Raw genomic sequence first — 16,209 nt, forward strand, 5'->3', positions numbered from 1 at the left:
CCGGGGGCACCTGCTCCCAAGTTCGCCGGCTCCCTGGTGTTCGTGAGTTACCTCCTCTAGGCCAGGGGAGTCTCCTGGGACCAGCACTCCCAGCTCTAGGCAGTTAACCTTCCTTTTTCTGTGCTCCCATGCCCCCCTTGATTTGCATGCGTGCTTAGTCGCTCAGTCTCTCAGGCGTGTCTGACTCTTTGTGACCCCATGGACCACAGCCCGCCAGGCTCCACTGTTCTTGGGATTCTCCCGGCATGAATACTGGAGTGGGTTGCCACTTCCTCCTCCAGGGGAGCTTCCCCATCCGAGTATTGCTCCCATGTATCTTGCACCTCCTGCATTGGCTGGTGGATTCTTTACCATTGAGCCTCCTGGGAAGCCCCCTTTATTTATTTAACTTTTGGGTTTATTTATTTATTTTTGGCCACACTTTGCAGCACGCGGGATCTTAGTTCCCTGTCCAGGGATCAAACCTGTGTTCCCTTCTTTGGGAGCCTGGGATCTTGACCGCTGGACCGCCAGGGAAGCACCCCCCCCAAGTCCCTCTTTATAAGCCATGTTTATTGCCCAGCATAGTTGCTTGTGTGTGTTTCTCACACAAGACTCTTAATTCCCTGAACAAAGGAGATATTTCTTATTCATCCTTCTGCACACAGTAGGTGCTCAATAAAACACATTTCAGAGGAACAGGGGCGGTTTTTATTGAGCGCCGACTGCGGACTCCGCACCCTTGATGCCCACGTGTAGCCACAAGGCGACAATACTGAAAAGCTGACAGGAGCGTTGAGTTTTACAAGCTGGCAGAGATGCCAGTGGGATGCGGTTGGAGCTCGAAAGCTTTCGTACTGTCTGTGCCCATATCTTTGCCAGAACCCCAGAACCGAGCCTGCCGCTCTGTGTCTCCCCAGAACTGCCGAAACTCAGCCTGCGGGGACCAGCCTACCCCTGTTGCCCAACCCCCACCCCACCCCTTGCCGGCTTCTGCCAGGGGAGTGTGCAGACAGCCCCGTTCGTCCGCGATGAGACGCGATTCTGCTTGCTTTCTCGGGCAGTCACACGTCCGCAGCCAGGACCTGCCAGCTCGGGTAAGTGGGGCTGCTGTGGGTTCTGCCAAGGGATTTTCTCTCTGTTCCCTGAATATCCTGTCCTTGCCCCATGTCTCACACCCGTATCCCGGAGGTCACGGGAGCTGGCTGTAACGATGAGCAGTCCCGGTTTGGGGCAGGACTTTGCATGCCTACGCACTCCGCCCTGGGTCACTGCTGACAGATTCCTCCCAAGTCTCGATTTTCTGGCTCTCTGCTTCTGTTCTTCTCTTCTGCCTCTGACCCCGACTAGACGGTGTTCTCTGCATTGGGAAGAAGGAATCAGTTTAGCACCATCGAGCGTGTAGGGAAGAGAAGAGATCAAAATCTGTCCGCCTTTCTTTCCTGCAGGCTGCAGTGTGAGTCAGAGCCGGGGGCAGCAGTGTGGGGCCCCCGGAAGGGAAGCGGGAGGCTTGCGTTGAAGTAAAACACCTTCTACTTTTAGCCCATCTAGACGAGGGGGCAGGCTGGGGGCAGTTTTGTAGGGAAACAGAGCACTGGCGTGAAGGTGGGGTTTTTAGGGTAGGGGACGCATCGAGAACAGCAAATCGTCTGGCAGTTTTTAAAACCGGGAAGGAGCAGGACGTTACTGTTCAAAGGGGAGAGTTGAATGGATCCAGGACTTGAGATCGGTTTCAGCTGTGTGATGTTGGCAAGTTGGGCAACCTCTCTGGGCCCCATCCTTACAAAGGGAGATAAGGACAAGCCCTGCCTCTCAGGGTCATTGGAGGATGGACGAGAGAGGTCTCCTGTCCTGAGAGAGCAGAGCTCACGGTTGGAGGAGCAAGGGGCTCGTGCCTGAGCTGTTGCGGAACAGGGACCGATGATCACACGCCCGTCTGGCAGCGTCGTAGGGAGGAGGGTGTGATTCGTGAGACAGAGGGAGCCCTTGGCTTCCCTGAGGCCTGGCTCGTGGTAACTCTCATCCTTAGCTGATGATGCTCTTCTTCCTGAGACTCTGAAGGCAGTCAGCTTAAAATAGGTGTTCAGCTGAAAAGAGCCCAAAGGCAAAAAATAAATAAATAATGACAGCAGGTGGAGTGGAAAATGAGGATGGCTTTTTTCTTTTTTTTTTTTAAGGCTTCTGGAAAGACTGGGAAAGGGAGAGAGATGGGATGGTCTGGGGAGCTGGAGTTCCGTGGCCGCTTGCCAACTCTCTGACCTTGGGAACACCGGCTTTGGGTGTCTGTGTGAGCTGGCGCTGGTCACTGGCCCTCTCTGCTTGGTCCTGAAGAGGGTGAGGATCAGCCCGACCTGGGCAGGCTCTGAAATGGGAAAATACTGCGGGGGGCGGGGACAGGAATCTCACACTGGGAGCCTGCGGTGTGCGTCTGGAGCCCGACCCGGGTTCGAATCCCAACTTTGCCTCTTTTGTCCTCTGAGTGATTTCAGGTCAGTTACTCGGCCTCTCTCCGATGGTTTCCATGTCTGTACAGCCGAGAGCATCGTTCGTTACCCTGAAAGCTGGCCTTGAGATTAAACGAGTTGAGAAAGTCCAAGTGAACGTTGGCACCGTTTGGGCACCCTTTGAGCTGGAACGAGCTTCAGAGTCAGGCCTTTTAGTCTGCTGCCCTTGCCCAGAGCTGAGAGTGGAGGCCACTGGCCCAGGCTTGCCCGGTGGTCAGTGGAGAGCTGTAGTCCAGACCTGGGGCTCCGGTCTCTTGATCCTCATCCATCTTCATCTCCCCCCCACCCGCCCAAATCTCTCTGCTTCAACCCAGACACTGACTGAATCTTAAATTTACTTAAAAAAATTTTTTTTTTTTAGTGGTTGCCTCTCCATTTCTGACGCGCTTCTTCCCCATGGATCCACAACCGTAACCATGGCGACGCGGGTGGAGGTCGGCTCCATAAGTTCCCTGACGGGGGTGCCGGGCCTGGGCGAGCTCTCCAAGGAGGAGGCCCTGACGCGGACCTACTTCCGCCAGGCTGGAGATGCCCCCGGGCCCCCCTCGGCGCTGCTCTTGGAAGGAAAAAGCCCCCTCAGGAGCCCGGTCCGCCTGCTTCCTCTGCCAAGACTCGCCCCCAAACCCTTCTCCAAGGAGAAGGCCGCGGACGTGACACCCTTGTGGCCCAGCCCAGCCAGGCCGTCTCCTGCCGAGGGGCTCTCCCAGGACGTGGCCTCAGGGCATCTGGACGAGAAGATGCCGGGCCTGGCAGGGCAGGCGGTGGGGAGCGGCGACCGCCCGAGGAGCATGTCTCTGTTCCCCAGGGCCGCCATCCCGCGGCCCACATCAAACCCCACGGTCTTCTTCGAAAGCACCAAAGCCGGCCCCGCTCTGGGGCAGGGGGCCGGCCCGGGGGCTCGCGAGGCTGGCACAGGTGTGTCCCAGGGACCCGCTTCCGCCCCCCGGCCTGAGGTGGCCGCCAAGCCTGCCCTGCCAGCCCGGAAGCCCGTGGGGAGCCTCCCCCGGCCAGCCTCCCTGCCTCAGGATTCCAGGCCGGTGGCCACCCCAGAGGAGACTGGCCCGAAGGAGCCTCTGTCAAAGGCCAGCAGCGTGGAGGACACGGGAGACGCCGCCCCGGAGCCGCCCAGGCCTCGCCCGAAGAGAAGGCCCGTATCGGCTATCTTCGCCGAGTCCATTCAGACTCCGAAGCCAGGCTCCGGCGGGGCGGCCGTGGCAGGGAAGCTGCCCCCCACTCCTCCCGAGAAGACGTGGGTGAGGAGGCCCAGGCCTCTGTCCGTGGACCTCACGGCCCGGTTCGAGAGCAGAGAGGCCTTGGCGAGGAAGGTGACCGACGAGGCCACGTCAGGGCCCGCCTTCCAGCGGCGGGGACCCGAGAGGCTGGACCCAGACCCCAGGGTGGACAGGGAATGTCTGGTCAAAGCAGAGGCACCTCCACACGACCCGGATTCCGATTTCCTGCAGGTGACCCAGAAGATCCAGGAACGGAAGGAGAGGCTGCTGTCCAAGCCAGGGGAGATGGGCAGCCTCAGAACCGCGGAGGGCCCGGCCAGGGTCACCCCCACCGGTGCCCAGGGTCTCAGCAAGGAGAAAGCCAAGCTGGATGGGGAGCCAGAGAAGGCAGCCAAGGACCCCCAGTCCCTTCTGCCCAGGCCTGGAAAAGGCCAAGACATGGCTGAGGTCAAGAGCAGAGAGGCTGATGGAGAGACCCAGGTCGGGGGAGAGCAGACCCCCAGGGGCGGCGTGAAGAATCGCATTGGCCTGTTTGGGGAGGAGGGCGCCTCGGCCTTGGCAGCGGGGTCTGAGTCCCCACCAGCCACCCCCGAGTCCCCAGCCATCCCGCCGGAGCCAGAGAAAGCGGGCGTGAGCGTCCAGGAGCGGATCAAAGGCTGGGCCACCGAGAGCTCGGAAGCAAAGCCGGAGCTCAGGAGGAGGGCGGTCCAGACACGGCCACTGTCAGCGGACTTGACCAAACTGTAAGTGGGAACACCCCACGGGTTTCCCCCAGCCTCCGAGAGCCCCCGCCCCTCACCAGAGACCTCCTCATGAGTAGAAGGATACCGCAGGGCCCCAGGCTCTGTACTGGGCACTCTTGGTACCTGCAGCCCTGAGAGGAAGTGGCATTAGCTCCCACTTCTCAGATCAGGAGGCTGACGTGTGGAGGATAGCACCGCTTCACTGTGTGTGCCAGCGGCAGGGCCAGGGGCCCCATTTCTTCCTCCCTTCCCCCTCTTTGCACTTTTCGGAGGTCATATCAAGCCCATTTCACAGATGCAGACAGGAAAGTTGAGGACCATGAGGAAGTCAGGAGCCCCGTGCAATTCCAGCTCAGCCTGTCTCCATAACTAAGCTTTCCTTTCGTAAAGTCCGAGGATACTTCATTTATGGCCTAAACCTCCGTGAATGCCCCCCCGCGCCCCCAACCCAAACAAAATCAGATGGGTCACAATAACTTGAGCGGGTCACTTTCCCCGCCTTGAGCCTCAGTTTCTTCATCTTGTAAAGGGAAATCATGTTAAGACCTGCATTAAAGGATTAAGGCCAGGACTCAGCTCTGGAGATCACTCAGCCCAAGGGAGCCCTGGACACGTTGTGATTATTAATAGTCCCAAATGATTTGATGGATCCCTGTTGGTTAATGATTATTTTCTAAGCAAGGCCTGGCCCCTGACATCTCTTCCTCCTTTGTTTTTCCCCAAGTGGCTTCTCAGCTAAGACAGGGAGACGCCACCGGGGTGTGTCCGCCAGCTCATTAATGGCACGCATGCCACCGACATAGTTTGTCAGCGATTGAGCTTCCAGGGGGCGGGAGCTTTGGGCAGAGTGCCCTCCTGGCCCTGGGAACCAGGGCGACTAGCTCGGCCAGAGCTGACACCACTGGCTGTCAGCACTTAGAATGACCTGGAAAAAAGATTATCGATGCCTGGCCCCCACCCCAGAGACTCTGATTCAGCTGATCTGGGGAGGGCTTCTCATCTTGGTTTTTCAAAGTCTCCAAAGTAATTTTCATGTGCAGCCAGGCTTGAGAACCCCTGAATTCAGGAAACAGAGAAAGAGGGATGCTCCCTGGCCATTCAGCATTTAGGACTCAGCACTTTTGCCAGGTTCAATCCCTAGGCAGGGAGCTAAAATCTTGCAAGCTACATGGCGGGGCAGAATAACAAAGTCAGAAAACAGAGGAAGGGGCACCCTCGTCAGGGCCTCATACACCTCCCCTCCCTGAGTCCCCCGCCCCCCCAGTTCCTCAGGTTATCCCCATCTGACAGGTAGGGAAACTGAGGCTCTGGGTTTAGAGACAACTCCTGCACAGCCTCACATGTCCCCAGAGCCAACCCTTGGACTGCTGCCCGTGGGTCAAGTTCAAGACGTTTGGTTTGTCTCACCTCCCTCTTCGCTGCAGGCCCCTGACCCTGAACTAATCTTTCAGCCTCTGCTCCAGAGAACTCTGCAGAGATGGGGAAAATTCCAGCTCCAACTCCCCTTTCTCTCGCTTCGCCTTCACAGCTGGCAGACAGGCCCAGAGAGTGATCAAGACTGGGCCAAGGTCACCCAGAGAGGCAGAGGCAGAGGCAAGCCTGTTCCCGACGCATTGCCCCGGAGTCCCGCGGTCGGTCTGCGGTGGGGCTGCTGGCTGTTGTGGGGTTGCAGCCATTAATTATCGCTCCTGGGGCATCTTTGCTCCTCTCTCAGCACCCTCATGTAGCTATTAAGGCCTTGGGTAGCCTCTTATCTGACCTACAAAGACGATAGGGAGGCGTTAATTATCCCCGTTTTATAGATGAAGAGACAGAGGCTCAGGTGAGGTCACGAGCCTGAGCCCAGCTCCCTCAGTGGGGAGGCAGGAAGGAGAACTGGCACGAACACCCAGGCCCCTTCCCCGAGCCAGGGCCGCCGCCTCCCGCAGCGATGCTGTGCTTAAGGTAGGCTCTCTCCCTCCCGGCCCGAGAGGTTTGGCTACTGGAAAGGACACGTCCTATCTTGGAGGAAATGGGGCAGGGTTGCTCTGATGATCTCAGTGCTGCGTTCACCCCTGGGTTCCTGAACTAGTTATGGGGTGTGGGCTGGAGGGAGTCCCAGCTTCTGGCTGCACACAAGTAACTCGGGTCTCTTGTGCCAGGTTTTCAAGTGCAGCTTCAAGCAACGAAGTCAGATATGAGAAGTGTTTGGAGCTGAGCGGTGAGCTTCCCAGAGAACCAAGAGAAAAGGTAAGAAGCCGCTTGGCACTGTCCTTTTTTGGGGGTAGTTATACTTATTGGAAAAAGGGCTTTTACAATCTTGAAGATCCAGGAAAGACTCAGAGACCTCTCGTGGACTATAAGACATTTTTTTTTCCTTTCATGTTGGGACTTTCATAGTCCCTTCCAGTGTAATAGACTGTGATACTCTGTCATGTGTGTGTGTGTGTGTGTGTGTGTGTGTGTGTGTGTGTTAGTTGCTCAGTCGTGTCCAACTCTTCGTGACCCCGTAGACTGTAGCCTCACCAGGCTCCTCTGTCCATGGGATCTCCAGGCAAGAGTACTGGAGTGGGTTGCCATTTCCTTCTCCAGGGGATCTTCTTGACCCGGGATCGAACTTGAGTCTGCTGCATTGAAGGCGAATTCTTTACCATCTGAGCCATGAGTGATGCCCCATGATTCACTGTGTTTCCTTGGTGTTGAATACTGTTTGCAAGTATAACCATCAGGCGTGAATTTTTGTCTGTGCAAACAGGAGGAGGACATGGCTTTCCTGTGTAAGAATGTCTGCTTTTTTTGAGAAATTAATGAAGATTTTAAAATGTTGGGACGTCCCTGGTGGTCCAACGGCTAAGACTCCCAGCTCCCAATGCAGGGGGCCCGAGTTTGATCCCTGGTCAGGGAATTAGATCCCACATGCTGCAGCTAAAGATCCCGTGGGTCACAACTAAGACCTGGCACAGCCAAATTAAAAAAAAAATTTTTTTTTAAATGCAAATAGAGGGTTTCACTGGTGGTTCAGTGGTAAAGAATCCGCCTGCCAATGCAGGAGACACAGATTCGATCTGTAATCCGGGAAAATCCCACATACCTTGGAGCAACTGAGACCATGCACCATGAGTATTGAGTCTGTGCCCTAAAGCCCATCCTTGGAGACGAGACGCTGCCCCAGGGAGAAGCCTGTGCGCCGCAGCTAGAGAGCAGCCCCCGGGCGCCAAAACTAGAGAAGAACCCACATAGCCATGAAGACCCAGCACAGCCAAAAATAAATAAATAAAAATGGAAAAATGTTAATAGAAACCCCCTCAACTTCCCCCCATTATGGCCCCAGCTCCTTTCCCCACCCCCTCATTTGTCAGCTGGGAGAAGAAGGAGAAAAAATCACCAGCAATTAAATTGCTTAGAAAGTATTTTCAGTTAGTCTGTTTAATTTTTTTAAAAAAAGCTCATAAAATAACTGCTGGGTATCATGGGTTTGTGATTGATGCTTTCTGAAATTTCAAGTTTTTCTTTTATTTATTTACTTATTTTTATTTTATTTATTTATTTTTTTTATTTACTTATTTTTAATTGGAGGACAATTGCTTTACAGTGTTGTGTTGGTTTCTGCCACATGTCAGTCTGAATTAGCCTTAAGTACATCCACATGTCCCCTCCCTCTTTTTTTTTCACACTGAAACACATGATTTATCATTCACACGGAAGTCAGTAGCCAGAGCATCACTGTGCTGCCCATCCCCTCCCTCTTAAAGCTCCCTCCCACCTCCCCCCCAACCGATCCTACCCTTCTATATTGTCACAGAGCACTGGTGTGAGCTCAGTTTTTTCTTGAACAGCTTTATTGAGGTATAACAGACATAGAGTGAACTGGACGTGTTTAAAGTGTAAAAGCAGGTGAACTCTGACTTCTGTGTACATCTGTTGAACCATCATTACCATAAACACAGTGGACATTTCTGGCACCTGCAAGTTTCTTCTTTGTAATTCCCCCCCACTTGCCCCCTCCTCCTCCAAAGCAACTACCAATCTGCTTTCAGTCACTATAGATTCATTTGCATTTTCTAGATTTTTATATAAATGGAACCAATGCTCTTTTTTGAGGGGGTCAGATTGATCGATATCATATCTACATGCATGTATGCATATACATGCACACACACCTACAGTGCTTTAAAATGGTATTTTATTATAAATACGTGGTTCCTCCATCTGCTTTTCTTCCATCAACACAACAGCGTTTTAAGTGTCCTTAGATCTTAGGACATTGGGAGCCACCCCCTCTCTGTGGGTCCAAGTGCCTGTGTGGCAGTCAGCTGTTTGCATGTATCAAAATGTATTTAGCCCTTCAGATGGGCATCTAGGCTCTTTTGTTTCCCTGGCAGTTCTGTACGACCTTTCTTGTTCACGTAGACTTGTGCACGTGGGCCAGGCAGGGGTTCTGGGAGGACACTGGCCAGGTGAAAGGAGATGAGTGTCTTAACATCCCGGCAGAAGCGCTGAACTGCTCAGGAGCCACGCCCACTTGTCTTCTCGCCAACGGGGGCCGGGAGTGCCTGTGTTCCCTCCCCGGCTGTGTTCAGTCTGTGAGACTGGATGGTTTCTCACTGCTGTGATTTTAAAAGCAGCCTTTTCAGTCCCCTCACCTCTTCCTTCCCACTTCAAATCCTTTGACTTAGATTGGATTGTTTTGGTACTTCCCTGGCAGTCCAATGGGCAAGACTTCACCTTCCAGTGTAGGGGATGCCGGTTTGATCCCTGGCTGGGGTTCGGGGGGGCTAAGATCCCATACTCCAAATAACCTGAAGTATAAGACAGAAGCAGCATAGTAACAGATTCAGTAAAGACTTAAAAAATGGTCCACATCAAAAAAAAACTTTATTGAATTTGTTATAATGTTGTGGCAAACCTTTACAAATAAATATCAAAAAAAGTTTCTTCAGTCTTTAACATTAAATAAATAAATTGGATTGTTTCTTTTTTTTGTTGTTTTCCCAGCCAAAGGACAGGCATGGCGTGGAGGGAACATCCGTCACAAGAAGCCCCTGGAAGCCTGGTCCACCCCCGGAGAAACCCAGGCTGACAGAGCGGAAAGGCAGTTCTGACCGCGTCCCCGACGGCGCTCGGGGTCACAGCGCGGTGGGGGCCCGGAGCCTTTCCGAGGGCACCCCGGATGATGACGGAAGCTTCCAGACCGTATGGGCCACGGTGTTCGAGAATCACGTGGAGAAGCACACCGTGGCTGCCCCCTCGGGACGCAGTCCCTGGGCCACGACGCCCAGGGACCTGGCCGACGTCTCCGAGCCCAGATCCGGGCTCCTTGGACCCAGAAGCTCTTTCCCGCAAAGCACAGCCCTGAAGCGGGAGTGGCTGGAAGATCCTGACCTGGGGCGAGGCGGAGGGACCGCCTTCTCCAGCGGCGAGCCCAGACAGCATTGCACGTCCTCCCTGCTGGGGAGGCATCCTGGGGGCGAAAAGGGCAGCCATCACCCCTTCCTCAAGCTCCCGGAGAGCGCCCCCGCGCCCGAGAGGGTTGAGCCCAGGTACGACGTCGTGCATGCCGTCGGGGAGCGCGCGCACAGTGAGGCCGTCCCCACGGCACCCGAGGAGAAGGCCCTGACGCTCCGCAGCGGCCGGTCTCGGCCCCTGCTGTCCGAGGAGGTCACCCATGCCGTGACTCCCGCCGACCCCAGGTGTAGGCCGGAGGGCCAGGTGGGGTCCGTCCAAAGGGCCAGTTTGATCTGGGAAGCCCGGGGGACTCGTGAGATCAGTGGGCCGAAGCCCGAGTTCCACCGAGAGCCTAAGGACACACATGGAGGCAGCTGCCCATCAGCTAGATGGACGGGCGGGGCGGCCGTGAGCTGGCATAAAGCCACCGTGGGGCTCAGCGAAGGGAGAGGCGCCGAGCCGAGCCCCGAGGCCGCCTCTGCAAGGACCATCCTGGACGCCCAGCACCCGGGGACCGAAGGGGCCAGAATCCAGACGGGAGAGAGGGCTTCGTCCCGGGGGGCGCCTCCGGAGCCTCTTCCCAGGGCCAAGGATGAAGCTGATGACTCCCGAGTGCGGCCTCAGGCAGACGTGCCGGGGGAGACGGGGCCGTTGGCCGGGACTGGCAGCCACGAGCCCGAAGCCAGGAGGCGGAGGACGAGCCCCAGCGACCAGAGGCCAGACAGATGGAGGCGGCGGACCCTTCCCCATGACGTGAAGTTCGACGAGTTCAGCCTCCTGCCCCCAGAGCACGCGTCCAGGGCGGAGCTGAGAGGGGGGGACCACCTGAGCCCCATGGCCGCGGGTGCCTCAGGAAGGCCCCAGCTACTCCCGGGTCAGGAGGGGACCCGGCAGGGGAGCCCAGGTGCGTCACTGGACCAGGTTCTTCCTGCAGCAAAGCAGGGGTCGCCTGTGGAACCCAAGGCGACCTTTTTTGCCGTGACCTATCAGATCCCTGACACTCAGAAAGCCAAGAGCGTGGCTAGGCCCGGGACTGAAAACTGGACAGAACCTTCTAGAAAAGCAGCCCCACCCCCATCCCCTCTCTCTTTCACCCCTACCTTGGTTTCTCTGAACCGTGAAGAGCCGCTGGAGACCATGGGCGGTATAAACCGAGCCCCGGGCAGAGAACATGAGCATGCAAGCTTTCCAAAGCCTCCGAGGCCGACAGAGCATCCGATGTCTCTCGGGGACAGGATTCTGGGTCCCCCTGGTGAGAGGATCTCCGATGCCGATGCTGTGTGGGTTCGTCGGGTCCCGGAAGGCAGCGGCGGTTTTCAGAATGGCTGGAAGGATAGCGGGAGCAAGAGGTCCCCTGGCGGCTCTCCCCAAACACCACCGGCTTTCAGAAGTCCCCTGAAAGCCAGCGAGCTCCTGGTCCGAAGGAAGACGGAAGCCATCAGTGAGACGTTCCCAGGTAAAGCTAAGGCTGGCTACAGGTCCAGCGTCCTCGATATCGATGCGCTGATGGCCGAGTATCAGAGGCCGCCGGCCGGAAGCCCACGGGAGGCTCAGGACTGGATGGCGGGTCCGCCCACAGAGCTCTGGAGCTCGGACCCCGAGAGGCCTGGCCCACAGGGCGAGGCGGATCAGAGACGGAGGAGCTTAAAGGAGCGCCCTGAAGCTGAGGCTCCCCAGAGACAGGCTGGTTTTGCTGAAACCAACCCCGGTTCCACTCCCGGCTCAGGCAAGTGCCTGGCAGAGACGCCGGGGGCAGCCACGCACAAGGTCAGCTCTCCCCTCTGGGGCCCGCCCCACTCAGCTCCTCCTGAAAAGTATCCAGGGGCCTCTTCCGGCCCCGCCACCGACCCCAGGAAAAAAGGCCTGGGGATCCCTGAGGATGAGAAAAAGACATTTGTTAGTAAACATCACAGCGCGAAGTGCCAGCATCCCCCGGCCGAGTCAAAGCCCACCCCTGCCTGGGAGGACCCAAGCGGCGGGGCCAGGGTGCAGCCCAGGGCGTCCCCCGCTGACCAGAGGAAAGGGACCCCGAGGAAACCCCCGGGCAGGGGCGAGGAGAGCGGGGTGGCCCCGTGGGCTGACCACCCGCGGGACTTCGGAAGGTCGCCGCTGGATGTCAAGAGGGCCTGTTCGGAGAAAGGCCCCCCTCTCAAAATCCGAGAGGGCCTGTCCGTCATGCAGGAAGCCAGAGAGAGGAGGCAGGAGCAGCCAAAAGGGAGGCCCAGCCTCCCCAGGGAGAGTGCGGAGGCCAGAGACACCAAGATGGGGCTCTGTCGGCAGGAGTCGGGGAATCGAGACAGTCAAAAGGTGAGTACGCCGGTTAAACATGCAGGCCAGAGGCCTCAAACTCAGGACCAAGGGCGGGCCTGGTGGCCCTGGGGATGAGTGGAGTCAGGCAGGGTGTGAGGCGCTAGGGAGTGGTAGGGCTTGTGGCAAATGGGGCGCTCAAGCCGTCTCTGAAGGGGGCAACCTTTGCACAGTCCCAGCTGGTTCTCAACAAGCGGGGAAAGGGGTCCTGAGACGGCAGATCTGATTTATCGAGAAAATTTGAAAGATCCACATTTTGGCCAGTAGTCCCCTCCCCGATCATGAAATGGGCCAACATATTAAAAAAAAATTTGCTTTTTAGTTCAAACAAAACTTGTCTGCCGGCTCTGTATACAGCCTGTGGGTTATCAGTTTGAAACCCCTGGCCTAGAATGATGATCTAGGTATCCTTTATTGAGCGCCTGCTGTTTTCCAGTATACTGCACCAGGTCCATCATTGTATCCCCAGACTCCAGTACCATGCCTGACGTTTTGTGATCATTCAGAGAGTAGTTGCTGAGTGAATGATCTTACATGAGCCTCAGGACAATCCACGAAAGAGGGATTGTTGTGGTTTGGGTTTCTCCAGAAGCAGCCGCCTGCGGGTTGTTTTAGGAGGTGATCCCAGAGGAACTGGGCGGGGGGAGAAGTGAGGCAGGGAAGGGAAGGCAGGTGATAAAGGTGTGGGCACCTGAGGCTCGTTCTTACTGGAGACCCCCGCACAGGTCACCTCTGAGCAATCCTGTCCAGGGGTCAGGGGACCGGGAGCATTTGTTTCTTCGTTTCCCTCTGTCCTCGCCTGAGGCTGTGTCTGGGGCTGTTAACATTCAGATTCCTGGTGCCATGCTCAGTGGCGGAGAGGAAAATCCTCTCGCAACACTGGCGCATATTTGAGTGTCTGGCAGAGTGTTGGGCAGGGCGCCCATAGCGTCTGCTGCAGGTGCGATCGTCTTGTTCAGAAGGGGAAAAGAAAAACAAGGCTCAGAGAGGTTCAGTAACTTATCCCGCGTCACACAGCACCAGAGCGGCACAGCCAGTGTTTGCTCGCAGGTCTGGCCTCATACCTGAGCCCTTGGGATCACGAAGGTGGGGAAGAAATCTGAGGCATGGAGTCGGCTGCTGGGAAGCTTTGATCTCTGTGCCGAGGTCGGAGAGAAATGGGAGGTGAGCGCATCCTTGGTAGGAGCACAGTGTGGGCAAAGGTCCAGAGGTGAGGGAAAAAACCAGTCTGCTCTGTGGCCAGTGTGGAAACTGACTTAGGGCCCCTTCAGGTCAACCCCCCTTCCAACCTAGAAAAGGGAGGTTGTGGGAATTGAGTGATAGGAGAAGTCACCTGAGGTTCAGAGTGGCTTTGAACCCACGTCTCTTCCAGGGACCACATTCGGGCTTGCGTTGGAATCTCTGCTCTGCCACTCAACAGGCTCCGCTGTATGCAGAGCAGGCATCGGCTTCCCCCGGCCTCCGTTTCGCCCCCTCCGGAGTTAGGAGTCAGTGAGGCCCCGCAGCTCGGCGGGGAGGAGATAAAGCACCCAGCATGGGCGGGTGGGCAGTGGGCTCCACAGGCCCTGGGCTCTGCAGACGCGCTGAGGGTCTCACCTCCCCCGCCCCCTCCAGGCTGCTGTGGGAGCCTGCAAGAGGGAAGAGGCCGTGGAAACGTGACACTTCATCCGTGAGCCAGCGCCTGGCTCAGGGGCCTGGTGGAGGGGCCCCCGGCCCAGCCTTGGATGCCCGCCCAGGGTGCCGGGGCCCCAGGAGCGCTTGTTGTCAGGGGATCCGTTTTCTCACCAAGGGGACTGGGAAGCCTTGGACCGGCTCCCCGTTCCTCTTCTCTCCTGCCCGAGGATCTTGGGTTCTTGACATTTAAAAAATAAATAAGGGCAATACCGAAGGACAAAATGTTGGCTGTTGAAGATTCAAACCCAGGTGGCTCAGTGGTAGAGAATCCACCTACAATGCAGGGGGCCCGGGTTTGACCCCTGGGTCAGGAAGATCCCTTGGAGGAGGAAATGGCAACCCACTCCGGTGTTCTTGCCTGGAAATTCCATAGATGGGAGCCTGGCGGACTACAGCCCATGGGGTCGCAGTCAGACACGACTGAGCACATACAAGCACACCCGCGTATAATGTGTGTAAAAGCGTGTCCTCCCTTCCCTTTCCCGTTTCCCCGGATGCAGACACGGTTAGGGTTCTTGATCTCCGTGGAGACTTTCGGATGCTCCAGAGTGGCTTATAAATCAATACATGTATTGATTTTATAATTGTGTTTTTCTTCTTGCAAGGATAGTGAATGCTTGGGCAAGATTTTAAACGTCATGGAAACATCAGGTTTGGGATGGAAAGCGCCCCCAAATGCGGAGTCTGGTATGCTGGGACCCACCCCTCCAACCCTGTTGGTGGTTCTCGGCCATTTGGACAGCTGGGCTCCTAGGGCATGTTTGGCGACGTTTCAGGCATTTTTTGTTGTCACAACCAGAGGAGAGTTTGCCGCTGGCATCTCGGTGGGTAGAGACCAGGGAAGCTCCACCACCCCCTACAATGCACAGGACAGCTTCCAGCTCAGAGACTCCTGCAGCCCCGAGTGTACGACGTAGTTTCCAGGCTGAGGGACCCTGGTCCAAGCACAGATCGGTCAGTGCACCCTGTCCTATGGAAGCAAGGCAGCATTCTACAGAAAATCTCACAACTTGCTTTCTTCTTTCCCCATACATTTAAACTTTTAAAAGAAAATGCTTTGTACAATTTTTTTAAAGATTACTGTTGGCTTGCAGTTATAACAAAATATTGGCTACATTCCCCATGTTGTCCATTATGTCCTTGAGTCTGTCCTACACCCAATAGTTTGTGCCTCCCCTTCCCCTGCCCTTATGGTGCCTGCTCCCTCCTGCCATCCACTGGTAATCACTAGTTTTCTCTATATCTGTGAGTCTCCTTCTTTTTGGCTATATTCACTGGTTTGTTGAATTTCTCAGATTCCACATATAAGTGATATCATAGGTTATGTGTCTTTCTCTGTCAGACTTACTTCATTAAGCCTGATACCCTTCAGGTCCATCCTTGCTGCTATAAATGGCAAAATTTCGTTCTTTTTAACGACTGAGCAATAGTCCCTGTGTGTGTCTGTGTGTGTATACACACATATGTAGCACATCTTCTTTATTCATTCTGTTGATGGGCACTTAGGTTGTTGCTTCCATAGCGTGGCAGTTATAAATGGTGCTGCTAGAAATACTGGGGTGCAGGTATCTTTTCGAGTTAGTGTTTTTTCATATATACCAAAGATAGTGTGCTTTCAAAAATTCAGCAGTAAGAAACAGTGCGTCCATCATCACCTTATTATTTTTAATGGCTGCAAAGCTGTTTGTTATGTGACTGAGCCCAAGCTTTTTTTATCAAGGCTCTCGCAGATGTACATTTGGGTTGATTTGAGTTCTAAGACCCCACTGAGTGTCTAGAGGTACATGTCTTCTTCCTGGGGTGAAGATTTCTTGATTGACAGCAAGTTCTGTTCACGGACGCCCCCCATGGGGTGTGATTGCGATTAAGGTGATTCCTCCTCTCTTACCCTCACTCCCTCTTTCTTTCTTTTCTTCACTTAACATTTATCAAAACTTTGTCCCAGGCACAGTTATAGTGTTTCCTTTCATCAAATGGTTTATTTTCGTTTCAAGAAAGAATAGTTTCAGGTACGTGCGTGCTGAGTCGCCTCAGTCGTATCTGGCTCTTCTGGGCACCAGGGACGCTGGGAGGGCCCAGTCCACCAATTCAGTCGGTTCCGTCCGTCAGCAGCCACTAGCCACGCATGGTTCTCTCAATGTAAGTCAGTTAAAACTAAGTAAGACCCCAGATGCAGTTTCTCAGTCACACTGGATGCAAGCAAGTGCTCCAAAGCCACAAGTGGCCTATGGCCGCTGCCCGGGCAGCCCAGATGGAGAACGTCATCTTGGTCACAGGACGTTCTAGCAGACAGCGCCGCTCCAGACGAGTGAGCCGAGCGAGGGGGCGGGATTGTTCAGAGAGTGG

At 55.5% G+C, this 16,209-nt stretch overlaps 1 protein-coding gene across 1 annotated transcript in view; it reads left to right on the top strand.

Moving 5' to 3' along the window:
- Positions 1–748: 748 nt before the first annotated feature.
- The window catches only part of KIAA1671 (KIAA1671 ortholog), a 124,307-nt gene continuing 108,846 nt past the window's right edge, over positions 749–16,209 (top strand). Inside the window, exons 1-4 of the mRNA XM_020894276.2 lie at positions 749–1,076; positions 2,845–4,458; positions 6,600–6,687; positions 9,433–12,189. Of these exons, the coding sequence (XP_020749935.2) occupies positions 2,900–4,458; positions 6,600–6,687; positions 9,433–12,189 (4,404 nt within the window). The 5' untranslated portion in view covers positions 749–1,076; positions 2,845–2,899. The remainder of the gene's footprint in view (positions 1,077–2,844; positions 4,459–6,599; positions 6,688–9,432; positions 12,190–16,209) is intronic.

The sequence above is a fragment of the Odocoileus virginianus genome, chromosome 12 (assembly GCF_023699985.2).
Source record: "Odocoileus virginianus isolate 20LAN1187 ecotype Illinois chromosome 12, Ovbor_1.2, whole genome shotgun sequence".
NCBI lineage: Eukaryota > Metazoa > Chordata > Mammalia > Artiodactyla > Cervidae > Odocoileus > Odocoileus virginianus.